This window comes from Rhinopithecus bieti, unplaced genomic scaffold (assembly GCF_001698545.2).
Source record: "Rhinopithecus bieti isolate Rb0 unplaced genomic scaffold, ASM169854v2 scaffold_11964, whole genome shotgun sequence".
Taxonomy (NCBI): Eukaryota; Metazoa; Chordata; class Mammalia; order Primates; family Cercopithecidae; genus Rhinopithecus; species Rhinopithecus bieti.
Window position 1 is genome coordinate 7,041,397 of NW_016807677.1, and position 23,486 is coordinate 7,064,882.

A 23,486-nucleotide genomic window follows, 5' to 3' on the forward strand; every position below is an offset into this window, starting at 1 on the left:
ATTCAATCTTAAAGAAGAAGAGGCTGAGGTGGGAGGATCGCTTGAACCCAGGAGTTTGACACCAGCCTGGGAAACAAAATGAGACCCTGTCTCTACACAAATTTGTTTTGAAAAATTAGCTAAGCGTGGTGGAATGCACCTGTAGTCCAGATACTTGGGAGGCTGAGAGGGGAGGATCCCTGGAGCCCACAAGTTTGAGATTGCAGTGAGCTATGATCACACCACTGCACTCCATCCAACCTGGGTGACAGAGACTGTCTCAAAACAAAAAAGAAGATACATGGTAGAACATAAACGAGCCTTGAAAATATTATGCTAAGTAAAATAAGCCAGACACAAAAGGACAAATATGACATAATTCTACTTAAATGAGGTACCTAGAATAGATAAATTCATAGAGACAGAAAGTAGAATACAGGTTACCAAGAGCTGAGGGAGTGGGGGTCACGGAATGAGCCGTTATTGTTTTATAGGTACAGAATTTTAGTTCGGGATGATGAGAAAGTTCTGGAAATTGATAGTGGTGATGGTTGCACAACATTGTGAACATGGCACAACATTGTGAAAATACTTAATGCCATTAAATTATACACTTAAAAATAGCTACAATGGGCCACACATGGTGGCTCATGCCTGTAATCCCAGCACTTTGGGAGGCTGAGACAAGTGGACTGTTTGAGGTCAGGAGTTTGAGTCCAACCTGGGTAATATGGTGAAACCCTGTCTCTATGAACAACAAAAAGCTAAAATGGTAAATTTTATGTTATGTTTATACACACACACACACACACATATATATATATTTTTGAGACGGAGTCTCACTCTGTCGCCTAGGCTGGAGTGCAGTGGCGTGATCTCGGCTCACTGCAACCTCTGCCTCCTGGGTTCAAGAGATTCTCCTGCCTCAGTCTCCAGAGTAGCTGGGATTACAGACGCCTGCCACCATGCCCAGATAAATTTTGTATTTTTAGTAGAGACAAACTTTCGCCACATTGGCCAGGCTGCTCTCAAACCCGTGACCTCAAGTGATCCTCCAGCCTCGGCCTCCCAAAGTGCTGGGATTACAGGCGTGAGCCACTGTGCCTGGCCCTGTTATGTATATTTTACCTCAATTTTTAAAATGTGCTAGATACCTAGGAAATAGAGTAAGACATATAATATGTAAACTTAAAATATGTGCCTATACCGGGGCCTATTATGGGGAAGGGGGCGGGGGGAGGGATGGCATTGGGAGTTATATCTGATGTAAATGACGAGTTGATGGGTGCTGATGAGCTGATGGGTGCAGCACACCAATATGGCACAAGTATACATATGTAACAAACCTGCACGTTGTGCACATGTACCCTAGAACTTAAAGTATAATAAAAAAAAGTGCCCATAAAACAATATTTATATTGTAAGAACATACAAATAAATTATTAGAATTAATGAGAACTCAAATTCTAAAACTGACCTAACAATGCAATACAGTTTCAATCAGTATCCTAACAGTGTCATTTTATGGAGCAAGCTGATTCTAAATTTTATATGGAAATGCAAAAGTTCAAACATAATAACTAATATTCTTGAAAACAAGATGAAAGCATTTGATCTATTAGGTATTAAGATATAAAATAATAATAATATAATAAAATCACAATTAAGATGGTGCTATTAAGGCATCATAACTAAGATAATACAAGGAATGACAATTAAACTAATAGAATATAGTAGCCCAGAAACAGACCTACATGTACATAGTTTATTTATTTATTTATCTATTTTTTAAATTTTTTAAATTTTTTTTTTGAGACGGAGTCTCACTCTGTCGCCCGGGCTGGAGTGCAGTGGCCGGATCTCAGCTCACTGCAAGCTCCGCCTCCCAGGTTTACGCCATTCTCCTGCCTCAGCCTCCCGAGTAGCTGGGACTACAGGCGCCCGCCACCTCGCCCGGCTAGTTTTTTGTATTTTTTAGTAGAGACGGGGTTTCACCGTGTTAGCCAGGATGGTTTCGATCTCCTGACCTCGTGATCCGCCCATCTCAGCCTCCCAAAGTGCTGGGATTACAGGCTTGAGCCACCGCGCCCGGCTACATAGTTTATTTATAATAAGAATGGCATTGAATAGCAGTGAAGAAATTATGGTCTTTTCAATAACTAATGGTGGGACAACTTGATAGCCATTTAGAAGAAAAAGAAACTGCCTCACTACTGAATAACAACATAAATTCCAGATCTATCATCTGGAAACTAGAGTAACAAAGGTTTGAGAGGTAATATATGGGAGATGAAAAATATCTCCTTGTTTAAGAGGACAACATATGGGCAATATCTCTCAATAATGCCCATATATTATAGTGTCTTCTTACACAGCACATAAAAAAAAACAGGAAATACTGATCAGTTTAACCATATTAAAATTAAGACTCTTGTTTTCCTAAGTTTACCAAACCTAAGCTATTCACAACCCTTTCTCAGTCTCTACTAGTTCTCTACTTTGAAAGACCCATTTTAAACCAATTGGACCCTTATCTCAAATCCTTATAAATACCTTACTCTAACATCCCCCCTTTGATTCATTACCAAGACTCTGTGTCAAGTTGATGGTCTCCTGTGCTACGCTACAATAGGTTTAATGAGCTTTGTTTAGTCAACAGGATTCCTTAGTGACCTTTGTTGTGGGAGAGTGGACAACTGACAGTCCTTATCTTTTTGAGAAATATACTGAAATCTTAAAAAAAAAGTTGGTAGAGATAGGGTCTTGCTATGTTGCCCAGGCTGGTTTTGAACTACCAGCCTCAAGGTACCTCCTGCCTCAGCCTCCCAAAGTGCTGGGATTAGAAGGTGCGAGCCACTGTGCCCAGCCAGTATACCAAGATTTTTTTTCTTTTTTTGAGATGGAGTTTCACTCTTGTCACACAGGCGGGAGTGCAATGGCACCATCTTAGCTCACTGCAACCTCTGCCCCCTGGGTTCAAGCGATTCTCCTGCCTCAGCCTCCCAAGTAGCTGGGATTACAGGTGCCCACCACCAAGGCTGGCTAATTTTTGTATTTTTAGAAGACAGAGTTTCATCATGTTGGCCAGGCTGGTCTTGAACTCCTGACCTCACGTGATCCACCCACCTCAGCCTCCCAAAGTGCTGGGGTTACAGGTGTGAGCCATTGCACCCAGCCCACCAAGATTTTTATAGATTAAATTCTAAGATCTGCTCCAAAATTAATTCAATAAGATAAAGTAGAAGTAGATTAGTCAAAAATAGTTGATACTGGGTAATGATACATGGGAGTTCATTAGACTAGTCTGTCTACTTTTGTTTTATGTTTTAAATTCTCTACAATAATTTTTTAAAGTTATGTTTGTTTTTGTAGTCCTCAAGAACGGATGTTCACTAAGGTCACAGCAAAGTTGCACTATGTGACTCTGATTACCTGGCTTTACCCAGAAAGCGTCTAGCCAAACCTAGCCTAAGTTATGCTGGATTCTGCAGTCTTGAGACAGAAGGAAGGGAAGGTCAGAGTGGTTGTAGACTTTAAATAAATAATTCTTTATTTTATTTATTATTATTATTTTTTGAGATAGAGTCTCGCTCTGTCGCCCAGGCTAGAGTACAGTGGCATGACGTCAGCTCACCGCAACCTCCACCTCCCAGGTTCAAGCGATTCCCCTGCCTCAGCCTCCTGAGTAGCCGGGATTACAGGTGTGAGCCACCACGCTCAGCTAATTTTTGTGTTTTTGGTAGGGACAGTGTTTCACCATGTTGGTCAGGCTGGTCTCGAACTCCTAACCACAAGTGATCCACTCGCCTCAGCCTCCCAAAGTGCTGGGATTACAGGCATGAGCCACTGCACTTGGCCCAAAATAATTCTTTTTAAGACCCTTCTACAACACCCTAAAAATGTAGAACTGAGTTGCTATATGAAATTTGATGTTTAAATCCTGGTTAAAACAACAACAAAAAAGGGATAAAGAATATTTTCTGTGTTTTTTGCTTTATTTATTCAGAGAATGAAACTGTGCTACAGTGAGCTAAATTTTTAGCTCTGCTTAGAATGTGCTCCCTTCTACTTTTTACTGTGGAAAAGTGAAGTATCTTATCATTTCTTAGAAACCTGGATGCTGAAATTAGTCAATATTAAGATATTATACACATCCTGAGTGACGCCTGATTTAAGATTTTGAATAGCTATTCATGTAAGTTGATTTTTCTGTGCATTTGTATCGGGGAGGATCCAGTTCAGGTTGATGTCCTGGGAACCAGTGAGGCTCTCGCTTAAATCCTGAGGGAACCAAAAAAGGGAAGGAAAGACAAATGAAAACAGTCAACAATAAGGAGTTTTAGAAACTGATCTTGCTCCTATTTCTAGGGAATAGACAGCAAGTTCTGTTAAAAATGAAGAAAAAAACCTGTTTACTCATTCATTTAGTTATTCGCTTTTTTTTTTTTTTTTTTTTTGGAGATGGTGTTTCACTCTGTCACTCAGGCAGGAGTGCAGTGGCTTGATTTCTGCTCACTGAAACCTCTACCTCTCAGGTTCAAGTGATTCTCCTGCCTCAGCCTCATGAGTAGCTGGGACTACAGGCATGAGCCACCACACCCAGCTAATTTTTGTATTTTTTAAGTAGAGATGGGGTGTCACCATGCTGGCCAGGCTGGTCTCGAACTCCTGACCTCAAGTGATCTACCTGCCTCAGCCTCACAACGTGCTGGGGGTTACGCGTGTGAGCCACTGCACCCAGCCTCACTTATTCACCTATTCAATTTACTTTTATTTGAGTTCCTTCTATGTGCCAGTCACTGAGGTGGGTTCTGAAAATGTAAGAATTAGAAAAAACAGTACACGTACTATGCGTTGAAAGTGGCATTTTGTTGTTGTAGCTTGTATTATATGTTGTTTCAAAGTAGTGTCCAAACTGGAAAGAAAAATTAACAGACTAAGAATCTGGAAGTCTACAGTTAACATCAGGAAATAAAGATCAATATGACATGAATTCTCATGGACTGTCATATTTTAGATGGACTGAGGTCTATGGTGTTAGTCTATATCCGTCTAACTTTCATATCTTTTGTATGTTTGCTTGTTTAGGACAAGACTAGATAGGCAAGGACCAGGGGAAAAGCTAGCCTAAGTCAGAAGACGTTATAAATTTCCGTAGATGACGAGATACAGTCCAAACAGAAGTAAGAGAAAAATAGGACTGCCCTTCCTTTTGAAACCTTACAGATAATAAAATATTCAACTTGACAGTAAAGTGGCATAGGTGGTTCAGCTGCAGACTGTTCCTCTGTCCCAAACACTTCACTGAAAACTGAGAGATCACTGCACCGGAAGTTATTATATACCTGCATTTCAAATGGCCATTGCATTTCTTTTGCCAACAAAAGGAAACAAACAAACAAAAAAGAGAAAGTTAGAGTACCTGGGAAGGCAAGGGTTTGGGCTGCACGATATTCCTCAGGTCATATCTTTCCTGGTTCCAGTTGCCCATCAGGGTACGGTTCGAATAGGCATTCTCATTAGTGGTGCATCTCCATCCGTACTGGAAAAACTTGGACATATTATTCCAATCTGTCCACACTTCACCATGGCCATCTGCATTAATGATGCTGCCACAATGTGGGTTCGTGAGGAAACAGGCGAGGTTCTGTCTCCGGGAAAAGACAAGAATAGAAAAGCTTATTGCATAAACCAGAGAAGAGAAAAAGCATCCTTTCCCACCCTTGTTTTACATAGCCAGGTAAAACATAAGCACACCCTACTAATGATCCAAGCTTTGTTATGGTTCTCTTTCTTCCTCTCTAAGTCCTGGAACCCTTTGATCTATTCTCTCAATCAGCAACAGCGGATGACTACATGGATTAAATCCATACTGCACCCCACGCCTCGTGAAAAGACAGGAAAAATTTCAGTATTCCCAATACAATATGGAGAATTAGCTAAATTTTTAGGTAATTTTGAGATGTAGGCATTTAGGGACTAAGGGCACTGCTACAGTCAAAGAGAACAGAAAGAAGTGAGAGTTGAATAACTAGATAACACAATAAATGAGTAATAAAAGATCATTTCCCTCCTGCTAGCTCAAGTGATGCCTTCCCTGAAGTTAGTGCCTCTTCCCTTTTATCTCACATAAAACTTTATCTTATCTTTCCCTGTATTTATAACTTTCCACCATACATCAGAGTTCTTTAAGTCTGCATTATATCTCCTATACTGAGCTGTATGCCCCTTAAGGACAGGATCTGTTTTATTCATTATTGTACTCTGTCCTTCTGCCTATTCTCCCAGTCAATCTGGTTTGCATATACCGGAAGATCAATGTCTGACTTCATTTTTTTTGTAAGGTAAAAGCTCAATCTTTCTTTTTTCCCCAAAACGTGAGTCTGGCCCCCTGACTTAGGAACAAGGTGATACCTTTCCTGAAGAAGAGTAACTTGATGCTGAGTAGGTTGAGCCGTTTGAAGATGTCTTATGAGAGTGACAGAAATCTTCACTTGGCTGTTCCATGTTCTTTAAAGATGCAGACAAACCTGACTTTCTCAGTTCTCCAAGCAAAGAAAGATTCACCCAGATTATCATGGGCAAGTGGCCATGATTTGGAAGTCACCACCCACTTGCCTTTCCACAGGCAGAAACAAAGCCAATAACGCATCATTGAAGGATGACATCCCAGGTAACTACCCTCATACCATCTGCCTTTGTGAAGACAGGTGCATGCACTGATGTTACCAAACAACATGATGACCAGAGTAGCTGGTCCCACGAAGTCCAACGGGCCTGGTATTCATACTGGAGATCTAGGTGTAACTGTCTCTAGGGCTGGAATGACAGACACCACCATCCACTCAGTTGACCAAGCCAGAAGCCTGGGGCTTATCTTTGACTCTCACTTGTCTTTAATATTCATCCAGTCACTAGGTCTTGTTGATTTTTGAATCAGACCGCTACCCTCCATTCCCACTGCCAAATTTCAATTCAAATCACTGTCAGCTTTGTTTCCATTATTGTAGCTGCCTCTTGTCTTATCCTGCCATCAGCCTTGTTCCTCTCCAAACCTTTCTCCACAGGAAAGCAGAATTTTTCAAAATGAAAGTATAATTGTATCATCTTCTTATTTAAAATCTTTCAGTGGTTTTCGACTGTTTTCAGAGTAAGGTTCAGCCTGTTAAAATGGCTTACAACAGAACAGAGAACCAAATATAGCATGTTCTTGTTATCATAAGGGGTCCTGATCCAGACCCCAAGAGACACAAGAAAGAACTTAAGGTGAGTCTATAAAGCGTAAGGAACTTTATTAAAAAAGTAAAGGAATAAAGAATGGCTACTCCATATGCAGAGCAGCCCTGAGGGCAGCCGGTTGCCCATTTTTATGATTGTTGATTATACGCTAAACAAGGGGTGGATTAATTCATACCTCCCCTTTTTAGACCATATAGGGTAACTTTCTGATGTTTCCATGGCATTTGTAAACTGGCATGGCACTGGTGGGAGTGTAGCAGTGAGGATGAACAGAGGTCAGTCTCATCGCCATCTTGGTTTTGGTGGATTTTAGTTGGCTTCTTTACTGCAACCTGTTTTATCAGCAAGGTGTTTATGACCTGTATCTTGTGCTGAGCTATCTCACCCTGTGACTCAGAATGCCTTAACTTACTGGGAACGCAGTCCAGGTCTTAGCCTTATTTACCTAGCCCCTATTCAAGATGGAGTTGCTCTGTTATAAATACCTCTGACATTCTCACTTATAAGTGGGACCTAAACATGGAAACAACAGATGCTGCAGACTACTAACTAGAGTGGGGAGGTGGGTGGTGTGGGTTGAAAAACTATCTATTAGGTGCCATATACCCATATAACAAACCCGCAACCTACCTGGGTGCAATATATCCACGTAACAAACTTGTACATGTACCCCCATATATAAATAAAAGTTGATTTTTTTTAAAAGGCTTACAACGCTCCCTGTGACCTGGCCCCTGCCTAACTCTTCAGTCTCATCTGTTACTCTCCCTCCAACTGTGTTTCAGCCCAATTCAGCTATTCCGTTTCTCCATCAAGCTTTTGCATATATTGTTCTTTCTGCCTCTTCACGCCTCTTAACCCAGTTAAGATGTACTTTTACCCTCTTAGCTTTCAACTCGGGTTCACTTCATCCAAGGACTCTGACCCACTTCGCCCAAAAACTTGGTAACGTTCTCCTTCTGTGGGCTCCCATTGCACACTCAATCACTCCACGCATAGCACACACCAGGCCTGCCATACCAGAGTTGCCTCTTTTGCTCTGTGCATTCCCCACCAGACTGCAGGCTCATTGAAATCATAGGCCACATCTTGTTCATCCATATATCGTAACCACCCTCACAGTGACCTGGCACGCAATAGACACTCAATAATCTTTCTTGAATGAATAGAAGATAGGAGATTTAAGCACCTGGAGGAGAAATTTTGAGCAGCAGAGACACTGGGAGGCAGCCATTTCGGACGAGGTGAAAAAAGTTTCAAAACCTTCTGCGTCAAGAGCATGTGAGACACAGTCCAATCTCTCCTTGGCCTCAGCCCCGCCCCGTTTCTTTCACTCAGAACTCGCCTCACCCCTTGTGACTGCTTGTGACCTCACGCAGGTGTGATGAAGTCGCTCAAGGCCATGCTTGGGCTAAAGGCACTATGATCTTCCCGAGGGGCTGAAAGGGCGAGGGGACAGGAAAGTGGGCGTCTTGCTTTTGCATTCATATTATCCTCCCAAGGAGTCGGTGCACCAGCTCGTCTAGACAACCAGGCGCCAAAGGTGCCTCATCAACTAGTGACGAGTGAAGAGGGGGCGGGCAGAGATCCGCGAAGGAAGTGACGTAAAACGAGCGCCACAGAGAACGCGAGCCGGGAGTCCGTGGAGGCCATGGCCCCTCGGCGCCTCCTGTTGGTTGGGGAGGGGAATTTCTCCTTCGCCGCCGCTCTGAGCGAAACCCTGGATCAGAACACTCGTCTTACCGCCACCTGCCTCCAGTGCCCGGCCGAGTTGACCCGGGATCCAGTGGCCCGGGAGAATCTGCGGTACCTGCGCGAGCGAGGTAGCGAGCCCGCCCTTCTGCGAAGCCCGGCCCAGCGGCTGGCGCGTCCCAAAGTGGAAAGGGTGGGGGCGTGGGGACGTAACCCACGTGGAGACTGTTCTTGATCGTCCCACGGATATTCACATAAAGCCGGCTTTGTGCCCAGATTTGGGCTGGTCTGCACGGTTTAAGTTAGGAAGAGTTTTTCTGTTCCATGCCTTAAGGCGTCCTCCTATCTCTATTTTGCGCCCCTAAACTATCTTTTCCAGGTATTGATGTACGTTTCGGTGTGGACTGCACCCAGCTGGCAGATGTCTTTGAACTGCACGACAGAGAATTTAATCAAATTTATTTCAACTTTCCGCATTGTGGACGCAAAGCTGGCGTAGCTAAGAACAGGGAACTGCTTGCCAAGTTTTTCCAAAGGTGAGGAAAGGAGTGCCCTCACAAGGAAAATGTTTAAGATGTCCATAACATAGTTACTGTACCCAAACATAAGGCACACGTGCAAGCTACTATGATATGTTTAGAAAATATAAAACCTCAAAGGAACCCCAATTTAGTTGGAAAACATATATAAACCCTAAATGCTAAATGAAAGTACAAATAGTGTACTCTTGGGTGTGTAAAAGAGGATCATTTATTTGTGACAGTGCAAAATAATGAGAGCCATATAGTCTAATGGCTAAGAACGTTCACTTAGAAGCCGGACTGCCTGGATTCAAATCCCAGCCCATCACTTAACAGTTGTTATTTTTTTATTTTTATTTTTTTTTTGAGACAGAGTCTCGCTCTGTCGCCCAGGCGGGAGTGCAGTGGCCCAATCTCGGCTCACTGCAAGCTCCGCCCCCATTCTTCTGCCTTAGCCTCCCAAGTAGCTGGGAGTATAAGCGCCCGCCACCACGCCCGGCTAATTTTTTGTATTTTTAGTGGAGACGGGGTTTCACCGTGGTAGCCAGGATGCTCTCGATCTCCTGACCTCGTGATCCGCCCTCCTCGGCCTCCCAAAGTGCTGGGATTACAGGCATGAGCCACCACGCCTGGCCAACAGCTGTTATTTTAAGCAAGCTTACTTAATCTTTACATGCTTCCGTGTTCTCAAGTGTAAACTAGGGATATTAACAGTAACTAATTGGGCCAGGCACGGTGGCTCACGCCTGTAATCCCAGCAGTTTGGGAGGCCTAGGTGAGCAGATCACCTGAGGTCAGGAGATCGAGACCAGCCTGGCTACCACGGTGAAACCCGTCTCTACTAAAAATACAAAAAATTAGCCAGGCGTAGTGGCATGCGCCTGTAATCACAGCTACTTGGGAGGCTGAGGCAGGAGAATCACTTGAACTTGGGAAGTGGAGGTTGCAGTGAGCTGAGATTGTGCCACTGCACTCCAGCCTGGGCAACAGAGCAAGACTCCATCTCAAAAAAAAAAAAAAAAAGTAACAGCCTCATGAAATTATTGTGAACTGAAAACAATGCTCTACATGATTATACCACAAGTCATGATACTATTGGAGGTGTCCGAGGGGGCACAGCTGTCAATAAACTTTTGACAGAGGCAGTATTTTAAACTAGTATTTGAATTTCAGGAGGGCAATGAAAATGGGAAGAAACAGCCTAAGCAGTGAATCATATACAGAAACTGTGCAGATATTGACCTTTCTGTGACATATGCATGAACAACACAAATGCAAAGCAGACCCTGGTCAGCCAATAGTACCAGTTAGTGGGTTGAACATTTAATTTACATTTGTATTTACTTCCAGCTACTTTCTTTGCATTTTTTGAGGTCTAATAGATTTTTGCACATAGGCATGATTGGATTTTAATTATTTCACAGGCAAACCATGTGTATGTTGCCAACTCCTGTGGTAATTTCCACTTGTTTATGATAATTAGTTAGTGTTTCTTTTCTCCCTATTAGCTGTGCAGACGTTCTTGCAGAGGAAGGAGAAGTCCATGTGGCATTATGTAGAGGACAAGGTGGAACTCCTGCGGATAAGCCCCAGAGAGAATGGCACAACAGTTGGCAAGTGGTTGCCATGGCAGCCCTGGGGGGACTCATTTTAAGTGACGTATATCCATTCAGCTGTAAGGCTGTGCCAGGGTACAAGTGCACTGGATATAGGTAGGTAATAGCATAGGTCTAAGCCTTCTGCTTTTTCATCTCTCTCACTAATGATAACAAAATCTCATAAACAGACTCAGAGGCCCTGCCAATTAACTGATTCAGTCTGTAAAAATACTTGCTTATTTTAATAATGACAGATTTCATATTGGTGTCTATTTTGCCAGGAGTCAAGATAAGTCCTTTCATGTAGAAGGTGCTTTGAACCATGTCTTCACCAGGAGCTTACCTTTTGAAGTTTCTCAACCCAGAATCTTCAGGATCAAAGTGGGTAACCAGTGGTTTTCCTTTTCAGAACCAGAAGCACTTGTAGGAAAGTTGAACAGGTAACCATTATTTTGCTGGAAATCACTTCCATCTCCAGTTGTATCCTGATTGTCTTGATGGCAACCATATATTGAATGGATGGTACATAAATTGTTAGTGATGTGGGTGCTATGTTTATTTGTCAGCCTGGCCTCCTTAAGCATCTCTAGAATTAAAAATGGTCACATTTTCTGATATATTGTAGGGATGGTGGCTGTCAGAGTTCTGAAAATACACCTGTTTCTCCTTATGGTAGATGATTTGTTTCCTTTCAAGATCAATTTAAGGATAATTCTTTTCTGTCCAGCTATTTGTATTTTTAATTCTAGCTACATTATAATTATTTACTATCTTAAGTTAGAAAAGTTATTTTTGTGTGTGTTTAAACAGGGGTTTCCTGGAAGCACCTTCATGTCATCCTATCAAAACCATAAATGAGAAACTCATTGCTGAATTAGGCAAAGCTTTCCCTCTAAAAAGGCTGAAGTGTTCCTTCCCTTTGCTGCCACAGGAAGATGCCAGTGTTCTTCCTTTCTGGAATTGTGACTTTCTATCAGCTGCTTTTTGGATTAGTCTCCATGAAGATAACTCAAATTCTGAGTCCTTGATTGGTGGGACATCACAAGATGTGGAAGACTTTCTAGTGTCATTTTCAGAACTTAGCCTTCCCAAGAATCCTGGAAGAGACGGTAAAGAAGAAGCTTGTGAAGGAACCTGTGGCCAGGCCAAGGTCTGCCTTAGACCTTCTCTCCTAGTGCATGTTCAGGATGTCATCGAAGTACGAGACTTCCTCTCAGGTTCTCTGCACATCCTCAGTGGACCTGTCTTTCAGAAGTGCCACATTCTGCCTTTCACAATGCCAGCATTTCATGAGACTTTATTTATCCTTGGGTTTAATCAAAATCTGAAGGATGGCTGTCTTCAATCACTGCTGGATCATCTGAAGGGCATTCTAGATAGCCTGCTAACCCAGACATTGCTGGAGAGCTCTAAGCTGAGCAGTTTAGTCGAATTTGTCCTTCAATCAAATGGAAAGGATTATATGATTCGTGTGAAGACTCATAATTTTAGCCCAGATTGTACTGAGGATCTAATTATTGGGTCTGTTACCACATCTGCCACTAGTGTTATACATAAAGACCAGTGTTTTGTGTTTGTGTCTATGAACTTGGACTTACTAGCCATGCTTGTCTGGTGTATCTCTGACTGGAGAATGTTGTGGACGTTTGATAACCGTTTCCTGAAAAATTTTGTCCCTGGGAAAATAGAACCCTTCAAAAGTCATTCTCTGTATCCTCCATGTTATGTGCATGATATTAGTTTTTGGATAGATGAGAAGAAAGGATTTGATGAACTAGAGTTTCACACTGTGGCCCGAGCAGTGTCCCAGGACACTGTTATATCCATACAGTTTCTTAGCCGTTTTCAACATCGAAAGACTCAACAGGTCAGTCTCTGCTATAGATTGACCTACCAGACCTGTGACAAGGCCCTCACCCAGCAGCAAGTAGCATCAATGCAGTCCCAGTTTAGGAAGGAGATTCAACAACGCCTATATGTTATACCTCGGTAGTTTAGTAAATCCTTTTCTGCAGTGTGATCCTTTGTTGCGGGGGATGTGGAGGAAAATAACCAACTTGTAACCAGTAGTCCTTTCTGGATTATTTTTTTGTAAAATCTTTCCTTTTTGGCCATAGCTACTGTTTGTTGTTCTTTTTTTTTTTTTTTTTTTTTTTGAGACAGAGTCTTGCTGTGTCGCCCAGGTGGGAGTGCAGTGGCAGTGGCGCAATCTCGGCTCACTACAGGCTCCACCTCCCAGGTTCATGCCATTCTCCTGCCTCAGCCTCCTGAGTAGCTGGGACTATAGGCGTCCCCCACCACACTGGCTAATTTTTTTTTTTTTTTTTTTTTGTATTTTTAGTAGAGAAGGGGTTTCACCACGTTAGCCAGGATGGTCTTGATCTCCTGGCCTTGTGATCCACCCACCTCGGCCTCCCAAAGTGCTGGGATTATAGGCGTGAGCCACCGTGCCCGGCCTACTGTTGGTTGATCTTAAAAGATACCTTGACTCTATCACTGAAATGTATAGATTATAATGTGATTGGTGACATTTGGAGTTGTGTAATATTTTGGTCCTGAGAAGTGACTAAAACAATAAACAAAACAGCATGTTGTACTTTAGATGCTCTGTTGCTGAAGACGCAGTAGAACTTAGGTGTCTCATCAAATATAAATATGTTTTCCACTCTGTCAATTACTCTTCCCTTAACTTTGTTGTATCATTTCGTTAAATCACCTTATGAGAGTAGTTTTTGGAATCAGACTAACATTTATTAGCTTGGTAAGTTGCAAATATTCCACATTAGTTTTGGTATTATTATCATCATCAACATTTTAATTCTGTGGTTGAAAGCCATGGAACTAATAAAGTGTCAGATTTGGGATTAACATTTGGGTCTGTTTGACTCTAAAGCCCATGTTCTTTCTGCCACTTTCTGTTACTTCTTCCCTAGTCTTTAAGAGTAATTCAACTGTGATTAAACTTTGCCTCTCTAGATTTTGGGGCCTTCTATTGTAAGTATCTCTAAGGGACACTGGAAAATTAACTTAGCCTAGGATTCTGCAGAATGCGGTATTCTAACGTGAAGTAATGTATGTTCCTGTTAATAGTTAGGCTCCACATTTGGGATTATATTCTGTGAGGGACATGACTGTCTTATTTATTCTTGGAGAAAACCATTTGGGAAGGCAAGAATGGAAGAACAGAGACAAATTAGGAGGTTATTGCAGTGATGCAAACAAGATAATGATGACCTGGACCAAGGTGGTAAAATGTTGGGTTGGATAATATTTGGAAGGACTTGCTGATGAATTAAACGTTCGTGTGTGGGTGAGAGAGGTTTGGGGTTAGAGAAATAAAGGGATTAAGTAGGACTCCTAGGTTTTTGACCTGAATACTTAGAAGACTGGAAGTGTCATTAACTGGGATGGAAACACTGCCATAGGAGTAAGTTTGGGGAGTGGGATCAAGAATCAAGGGATCTCTTATGGACGCATCTATTGCTGAGCTCTCCACATAGACTATTTTGCTAATTGATGGCAGGTAATGTGATTTATCCCTTTCTTCTATCCTCAATAGTGCTTGGTACATGGATTAGGTAGTGTTTGAGCTGGATCTTAAAAAAGGTTAGGAATGTGAAGGGAGAATTGTTAGGCAAGTAGGGTGTGCATTTCAGGCAGAGGACATCCATGAACAGAGATACAGATAAGGGAGCATTTGGGGGCACTTTCTAGGCTAGTTAGCTGGAATGTAAAGTGTGCATAGGAAAGTAGTGGGAGATAAGATTGGAAAGGTAAGTTGGGGCTGGAGTTCATGGAAGACCAAATGCTAGAATAAGGAGTTAGTACTTTATTTGGTAGGCAATAGGAAAAAATCCAGTGATTTTTTATTAAGGAAGTGACACAGAGTAGTGCTTTGCAAAATTAACTGGATAACGTTGCACAGGATGAATTTGAGATGAGCAATCCCTGTGAAGATGCTATTGTGTCAGTCCTAGGTAGACAGGTCAAGAGGGACCTGCATTAGAGTTAAACGAAAAGGAGGAGATGGGTATATGAGATACAGTTAGGCTGGGTGCACTGGCTCACGCCTATAATCCCAGCATTCTGGGAGGCTGAGGCAAGTGGATCACTTAAGGCCAGGAGTTCCAGACCAGCCTGGCCAACATGACGAAACCTAATCTCTACTAAATATACAAAAATTAGCCAGCGTGGTGGTGGCACATGCCAGTAGTCCCCGCCACTAGGGAGGCTGAGGCATGACAATCTCTTGAACCTGGGGAGCAGAGGTTGTAGTAAACTGAGATTGTGCCACTACACTCCAGCCTGGGTGACCAAGGAAGACTCTGTCTCCAAAAAAAAAAAAAAAAGAGATAGCTAAGCTGGATATTTGAACTTGGTAACTAATGACTGACTGCATGTGAGAATTAAGCAATATGATCAATCTCCATTTTCAATACTTGGGAATTTTTAGGAAATCACAACCTTCTGAGACCGTGTCAAGGTTAGCATTCCATCTATCAATTTGTCCCAGTTACTGGCATGGAGCTCCACAGGGTAGGATATAGCTCTGTGATTAGGGGAGTGGATAGAATATCAGGATTAGATGAATGACCCCCAAGATATGGGGGTCACAGGTATGATATCATCAATATGTCTAAAATGTTGATATATAAAATGATTGTAGGAAATGCAGACCTTTCGCCCAACCTGGTGGGAAGAGCATGGGCTTTCTGGTAAGATAGTCCTGGGCTGGAATATAGCTCCACCATTTACTAGCTCCAAGTTTATTTAGTTTCCTGATCAATAAAACAAGGTTGTTGTACTAAGTTTAAAAAGGATAAAATACGTAAAACGCCTACCACAATGCCGTAGTAGCGATGACAGTGATGGACGTCTGGTTCAGTTTGCCGCACAGAATTTCATCAGTCTACATTCTGCCATTACCGGTTTGTCTCTCTGAAGCAGTTTTTAGCTACAGGCTGTCTCTGACACTCTCACCAAAATACAGAGAAGGCAAAGTGTTAAAAATGACATTTTAAGGACCTTTAGTAGATAGCTGCGCTATGATATTTAACTGAATACTTCACATCTTACTATGTAGATTCCTTTAATCATTTTGTTTTTTCATTTAAATAGGGGAGCTGAGGTTTTTTTTTTTTTTTTAAAGGGGGGGGTGGGTTTTTTTTTTTTTTTTTTTTTTTTTTTTTTTGAGAATGGAGAATGCTGAAAAGTGACGGAAAATAAGGTTGGAGGGAGGTAGGAATGGCCAGAATTAGAAGCAGGTGGATGGGACAGCCCTGATGAAGAAACTCAAGTCTCAGATTCTATTTCTTCGCTACTCGAGGATCTGCCCCAATTGGCCCAGTAACACTGTAATTTAGTCTTTTCTGCGCATGTCAAGATCTTTTGTCCCTCGGCGGACACCGTTTGCCAGTCAAAGCTATGTCTCCGCGCTCACCGACTTCATAGGGTTCCGAATTCTGTCTTTTTTCCCCAAGCTTGCCATGGCTAGTCGAGGGGCTCGGCAGCGCCTGAAGGGCAGCGGGGGCAGCAGTGGGGATACGGCCCCGGCTGCGGACAAGCTGCGGGAGCTGCTGGGCAGCCGAGAGGCTGGCGGCGCGGAGCACAGGACCGAGTACGTGTGCGGCGCGGCAGGGGCGTGGCCGGCCGGCGGGCGGCGCGGTTCGGAGCTGCCCCGGGGAGGGTCTTAGCAGTGGCGCGCGGGGCTCCGACAGGCCTGGCCTCCCCGCTGGAGGCCTGAGCTCCCTCTTCAGCTAGGTCATATTACTCTTCCTGGGCGGGTCAGCATTCAGTCTTCGCCCACCTTAGATCCCTCCACTGCGGGTTCCCCTCTCTTGTAAAACCGTCTTGGAGTGCGGATCTGTGATGCTCTCGGACCAGGCCTAGAATGGGCATAGCCTCTGTGGGAGATGTTGACAGGATCAAAGAGTATATACCTTTTACGGCTGTTCCTCACAGCTCCTTTTATTCTGCCTCAAGTCCCAACCCTTTACTGGGCCCATCCAACCCGCCACCACCTCTTCCCAAACCCGGGAGGCTGCAGGTTGGAACTGCATTAAGGGAGCTGTCAACATATGGAATTGGAGTAGGCTATGTACCTGGCACCTAGGTTTCTATCTGAACATAAGGGTGAATGAATAAAGCCATGAAAAGCAATGATCTTGTTAAGAAAGAAAAGGAGAATGACAGCTTTGTGGCCTTCAAATGAGTGATTGGTTGACTTGGGATAAATGGAGTGTCATAAATACATTGAGCTAAAGTGTATGAGTTAATTTATGCCTTAAAAGCAGGAAGTGGAAGGAGTGATTGAGTGATGAAAGTCAATTCTGCAGAAGGGCGAGGCAGGAGGATTACTTGAGCCGAGGAGTTTAAGTCCAGCCTGAGCAACATAGCAAGACTCTATCATAAAATTTTTTTCTTAAACATCTGAATTCTTTATTCATTTTACTGAGAGAGAACAACTAGCCATTCACCTTTTTAGGTGAATAACTTAAGTGCTTTGATGTCCCTTGTTCTTTTTGTCCTCTCTTTCTAGATTTAGGTCTTCTGATTAGCAGGTCCTTCCTGACATGCTCTTTTTTTTTTTTTTTTTGCTTTTGAGCAGGTTATCTGGGAACAAAGCAGGACAAGTCTGGGCACCTGAAGGATCTACTGCTTTCAAGTGTCTGCTTTCAGCAAGGTTATGTGCTGCTCTCCTGAGCAACATCTCTGACTGTGATGAAACATTCAACTATTGGGAGCCAGTAGGTGATTTCTTTAGTTTTCTCTTTTTGTTCTTGATTTTGCAGCATAGATGTTATTATGAATCGAGAGATAAATAATATACAAGTGTTACTCCTAGTAAAATAGCTGTATTTTTTTTTTAAAAACAACAAAACAAAACAAAAAAAACAGGCCTGGCACGGTAGCTAACGCCTGTAATCCCAGTACTTTGGGAGGCCGAGGCTGGTGAATTACCTAAGGTCGGGAGTTTGAGACCAACCTGACCAACATTGTGAAACCCTGTCTCTACTGAAAATACAGAAATTAGCTGGGCGTGGTGGTGGGCACCTGTAGTCCCAGCTGCTCAGGAGGCTGAGGCAGGAGAAATGCTTGATCACGGGAGGCGGAGTTTACAGTGAGCTGAAAGCACACCATTGCGCTCCAGCCTGGGTGACAGAGCGAGACTCCGTCTCAGAAAAAAAAACAAAAAACAGAAATGGGGACTCTAATGTCACTGAGGCTGATATTGAACTTGAGCTATCCTCTCACCTTGCTTCCAAAGTGTTAGGATTACAGACGTGAGCCACTGGGCCAGGCCAGTAACATGTTTTCACTTTTGTGTTCTAAGCAGATGATTTACCTGCTATTGAAGGCTATAGGGAATTTAGCTGGTTTACACCAAGGTCTAATTTGTAATTTTCTTTTTTTTTTTAAATGAAAATAATACCTGGAGATAATTTTTAAAGTTAACAAATACGAAATTACCTAAAGGAAAAACACAGTAGCTTTCTATTCCGGCTTCTCATGTCCCAAATCCTACTTTCCAGGGCAACCCACTTTTTTTTATTTCTTTTTTTTTTTCGAGGACAGAGTCTCCACCTGTCGCCCAGGCTGGAGTGCAGTGGGCCAGATCTCAGGCTCACTTGGCCAAGCTCCGGCCTCCCGGGTTCACGCCCCATTTTCCCTGGCCTCAGCCTCCCGAGTAGCTGGGTACTACAGGCGCCCGCCACATTGTTCTGGCTAGTTTTTTTGTATTTTTTAGTAGAGATGGAGTTTCACCGTGTTAGCCAGGATGTTCCGATTCTCCCGACTCGTGATCCACCGTCTCGGCCTCCCAAAGTGCTGGGATTACAGGCTTGAGGCCACCCATGGCCCGGCCTTTTTCCACTTTTTAAGTATATGTCTTATAGTTACCAAAATTAGTTTTACTAAATAGTGATGCTTTTTTTTTTCTTTTTTCTTGAGACAGAGTCTGGCCCTCCTTGGTCGCCCCAGTCTGGAAGTGCAGGTGGCCAGATCTCAGCTCACTGCAGAGCTCCGCCTTCTTGGGGTTTACGCTTCTCCTGGCCTCAGGCCTCCCGAGTAGCTGGGACTACAGTGCGGCCCGGGCCACGCGTCGCCCGGGCTAGTTTTTTTGTATTTTAGTTAGAGATGGGGTTTTCACCGGTTCGGTTAGCCAGGATGGTTCCTCGATCTCCCTGACCTCCATGATCCGCCGTCTCGGGCCTCCCAAAGTGCTTGGATTACAGGCATGAGCCCACTGCGCCCGGCCCTAAATAGTATGCTATTTATTGCTATTTCTTGATTTACACAGGTTACTCTGTTGCACTTGGGCCTCCCCAACTTAATGTATACGAAGGAATTCACAAGGTAAAATTTTCTGCATTTTGAATTAAAAAAATGAAGGAAGAATGTTAAGTGTAGGTTGTTTAAGGAAAATATATAATTTAGAGGTTTTCTGTTTTGGCTAACGAGTGTTGAGAAAAAATAAGTAGAAGGTAAGATTCAAGCTTTCAGTGTTGACCAAACAGCAATCTTGTAAAATGTATAATGTCTTAATATTTAAAATATTATATCATTTTGATTCCTTTTTTATCCATCAGTTGCAAATCGCCTAGGCTGGAGTGCAGTGGCATGATCTGGGTTCACTGCAACCTCTGCCTCCTGGGCTCAACTGATTCTCCTGCCTCAGCCTCCGAAGTAGCTGGGACTACAGGCATGCACCACCATACCATGCTAATATATTTATATATGTATTTTTTGTAGATATGGGGTTTTGCTATGTTGCCTAGGCTGGTCTTTAACTATGGGGCTCAAGCAACCTGCCTGCCTTGCCCTCCCAAAGTGCTGGGGTTATAGGTGTGAGGCACCATGCCTGGCCTGCCTTTGTCTTTAATATTTCTGCTCAGAAACTTCACTTGCATCTGCTTAACAGAGATTTTTGGCCAATATAACCCTGAATCTATCTGTTTTGTATTTTTAGACACACTACCTCATCTATGGGGAAGGGTTTCAGACTTGGGAATATTCCCCAGCATATGCCATTCGCTCCTATGCTTACCTGTTGCTTCATGCCTGGCCAGCTGCATTTCATGCAAGAATTCTACAAACTAATAAGGTAAGGGCAGACCAACCTGGAAGCAATCACAATCGATCAAGAGGTGAGTCTCTGGTATAGTTTTCAGAAAAGGACAAAATAGATTGGAAGTTAAAAGGGAACTTTTTTTGAAGAAGAATCATTTATTCACCTTTCAACAAGCATTAATGGAACAACTTTTATTTGGTAGACACTGTATTAAGGCTGTGGCTATAACAATAACCAAGCCCCTGACTTAATGAAACTTGTGATTTAGTGGAGAAGAGGAACGTTGAACAAATCATTCTAAATATGATGGGTCTTATGGAGGAAAAGTGCAATGTACAATGGAATAGCATATTAGGAAGGTCTAATTTAAGTAGAGTGCTGAGAAATCATTAGGTGTTAACTGGGACCTAACCTGATTAGTTTTCAGAAATTTGACTATGATGCGTCTTGGTGTGGATTTCTTTGGGTTTGTCCTGTTTGGAGTTTATTCAGCTTCTTGAATCTTTAGGCTTATTCCTTTTGCCAAATTTGGAAAGGTTTTAGTTTTATTTTTTTGAATAGTTTTCAGCCCTGTTCTTTTCCCTTTTCTTATAGAACTTTGATGATGTGAATGTCAGATCTTTTGTTATTAGTCCCCCAGGTCTCTGAGACTCTGTTTTCAATTTATTTTCTCTCTGTTGTTCACATTGAGTAATTTCTGTTCTTCTGTCTTCCACTTCACTGATTCTTTCCTCTGTCCCCTCTTCCAATGTGGACCCCATCCATTGCATTTTTAGTTTGTTCTATGTATTTTTTCAGTTTTAAAATTTCCATTCGGTTTTTCTTTATATCTTCTAATTTTTTTTACTGAGACTTTCTCCTTTTCATTTGCTTCAAGCATATTCTTAATTGTTCACTGAAATATTTTTACGAAGCCTGCTTTAAATTCTGTCAGATAATTCTAACACCTCTGTCACCTTGGTGTTGGAATCTGTCGATGGACTGTTTTCATTCAGTTTGAGATCTTCCTGGGTCTTGGTATGACAGGTCATTTTCAGTTGAAAACTGGACATTTTAGGTGTTGCATGATGAGATTCTGGATTATTCATGGGCTCAGCATGCTTTCTTTGCAGTTTTGTGCTCCTTGGATCTTATTTAAGCCTTCTGTTTTAGCTGGCTTCTTTTGATACTACTTCCCACTAACCCAGCAGGAAGAGAGCATTAGTGGGAAGTTTCTACCTTGTTACTGCCAAGTGGAGGTAGAACTCGAGGTTCCCTACCAAGCCTCCAATGACATCTGAGGAAGGGGGTCTTTTTTGTTATTGCTGGGCAAGAGTAGGAGGTCTCACTCCCTACTAGGCCTCCACTGATACCACCTTACAGGTAGAGTCCAAGCATCTTGACAGATTGAAGTTGGGTGTGGAAGTCCAGGCTCCTGAAGTGGTTGCCACTAACACCAAGATGAAGGAGAGGCTCATGAGTGGGGATGAAAGTCCTGGCTTCCTACCTGACCTCTGATGCGTGGGTAGGAGTGGGTATTTCTCCAGGGTATTTGTCCTGAATGGAGTAGTTACTGTCTAAAAGTTTTTGTCATGTTAGGCTACCTTTTCTTTGGTCCTTTGGCTACACAGCAGACCTTGGTTGGGTTGTTTTTGTCTTCTGTGCCCATTGGCATTTTCAGTTGCCAGCTTTTCATGCCTAGAATATACCAAGCAAAAAGAAAACCCATGGAATTTACCACTATGTTGTTCCTCATGTCCTGAAGTCTGTAGCCAGCCTGCTTTCTTCTCTCCACCTTCAGAGTCTTCTTAGGTTGGTTTTAAATAGATTGTCCAGAGTTTCTGGTGGTTTTTTTGGTTGTTTTAAATAGAGTGTCCAGAAATAGGGGAAAAGTCCATTTTCCATGAAGCAGAAGTCCCTAACTAGAGAAGTGAAGGATAAGTAGGAGTTGTCTAGGTAAGGGAAAAGTGGGGATGCAGGAGAAAGTTGGGAATAGTCTTCTAGACTGGTGGCCCTGAGGCTGGGAAGAAGGACAGCATGACTTTCTTGTATAAACAGGTTTGACACTTGGAAGAGGGAATGGTGGAATAGGTTAGATGAGACTGAGAATTAAGAAGACGCCAGATTTTCTGCAAGACCTGGTAGGATCTATTAAGGTATCAGACTGTTGTTCTTCTCCCCACAAGTCTGTTGTGTGAAGCCACTGAAAGGTTTTCAGACAAAAGAGAGGTATGATTGCATTTGCATTTTAGAATGTTCAGAAAGGTAGCACCTGCAGAAAGTGACAAAAATACTGTCCCTCCCTTCCATATCCAGTATCTCATTTCTATTTTTTTTTTTAAATGAAGTCTCACTCTGTCGCCCAGGGTGGAGTGCAGTGGTGCGATCTCAGGTCACAGCAACCTCCATTTCCCGGATTCAAGTGATTATCCCGCCTCAGCCTCCTGAGTGACTGGGATTACAAGCTTGAGCCACCATGTCTGACTAATTTTTTTGTATTTTTAGTAGAGACAGGGTTTCACCATGTTGGCCAGTTTGGTCTCAAACTCCTGACCTCAAGTGATCCGCCTGCCTTGGTCTCCCAAAGTGCTGGGATTATGGGCGTGAGCCACTGCACCTGGCCTCATTTCTGGTTTTTTTTTTTTTTTTTTTTTTTTGAACTTGTCAAAGGAAAGATAATAAAGGGTGAAGGGCTCAGTAGAAAACTAACAATGTGCTATGCAGAGGGTTTTCATTTCCACTTGGATATCTACTGTCACTTCAAATTTTACATGTTCAACACAGAATTCTTCCTCTTCTCTAATCCTCTTACATCACTGATGTGCACAGCAAGTGAAATGGAAAGCAAGATTTCTCTTCTTCTCTTGTTCTTTCTTCCGATCTCCTTTTTCCCAGCCACCCGGCAAAGGGGAATTGTAGCTTAGAGAGTCTTAGCCTCAGCATCATAACGCTGAGTAGAGAAGGATGGTTGTTTCTGAGAGATAGTGTGGTAACAATTGGCACCTCTAGTGATAGCTGCCTTCTCAATCTCTTGCTACCCCAGTTGAAAGCACCTTTGTATTGTCTCTTCTGTGGACCTGTTTGTGAATTTCTCTGAAGTGTACACTCAGGAGTGAGATCCTACACATAGACCCATGGGCTTACTGAATCTCAGAGTTCTGCCAGATTGCTCTCTAGATGGCTGTACAACTTTATGTTCTCTGCAGCAGTACTCCAGGCTCCATCTTCCTCTCCTGAGCCTTTCTCATGTATGTGAGATGCTTCTCATTTTAATTGAATTTCTCTGATTATTAGTGAAGAGGAGCATTTCTTCATACAGTTATTACTCATTTAGAGCTTCCTTTCTGTGAACTACACATTCACATCCTTTGCCTATTTTTCTGTTGGGTTTTCTATTTTATTCTTCCA

General features: G+C 42.7%; 2 protein-coding genes across 6 annotated transcripts in view; one reads left to right on the top strand and one right to left on the bottom strand.

The window, feature by feature from the left end:
- Window positions 1–3,955: 3,955 nt before the first annotated feature.
- CFAP68 (cilia and flagella associated protein 68) lies at window positions 3,956–8,790 on the bottom strand. Of its 5 annotated transcripts, XM_017883230.1 has the most exons (6): window positions 8,408–8,790; window positions 6,669–6,798; window positions 6,394–6,524; window positions 5,402–5,626; window positions 4,828–4,894; window positions 3,956–4,260 (listed from the first exon to the last, which is right to left on the bottom strand). In XM_017883230.1, exons 3-6 carry the CDS (start codon window positions 6,484–6,486, stop codon window positions 4,151–4,153), a joined length of 495 nt encoding a protein of 164 aa, XP_017738719.1. In that variant the 5' UTR covers window positions 6,487–6,524; window positions 6,669–6,798; window positions 8,408–8,790; the 3' UTR covers window positions 3,956–4,150. The 5 variants fall into 5 exon arrangements, with proteins under 5 accessions (XP_017738719.1, XP_017738720.1, XP_017738722.1 ...); XM_017883231.1 differs by lacking the exon at window positions 6,669–6,798; XM_017883233.1 differs by lacking the exon at window positions 6,394–6,524.
- A 38-nt stretch (window positions 8,791–8,828) lies between these two features.
- LOC108536463 (alpha-1,2-mannosyltransferase ALG9-like) overlaps window positions 8,829–23,486 on the top strand; it is a 100,612-nt gene continuing 85,954 nt past the window's right edge. The window contains 8 exon segments of the mRNA XM_017883236.1: window positions 8,829–9,041; window positions 9,290–9,446; window positions 10,940–11,143; window positions 11,311–11,469; window position 11,671; window positions 16,510–16,646; window positions 17,637–17,775; window positions 19,998–20,132. Coding sequence (XP_017738725.1) covers window positions 8,870–9,041; window positions 9,290–9,446; window positions 10,940–11,143; window positions 11,311–11,469; window position 11,671; window positions 16,510–16,646; window positions 17,637–17,775; window positions 19,998–20,132 — 1,104 coding nt within the window. The 5' untranslated portion in view covers window positions 8,829–8,869.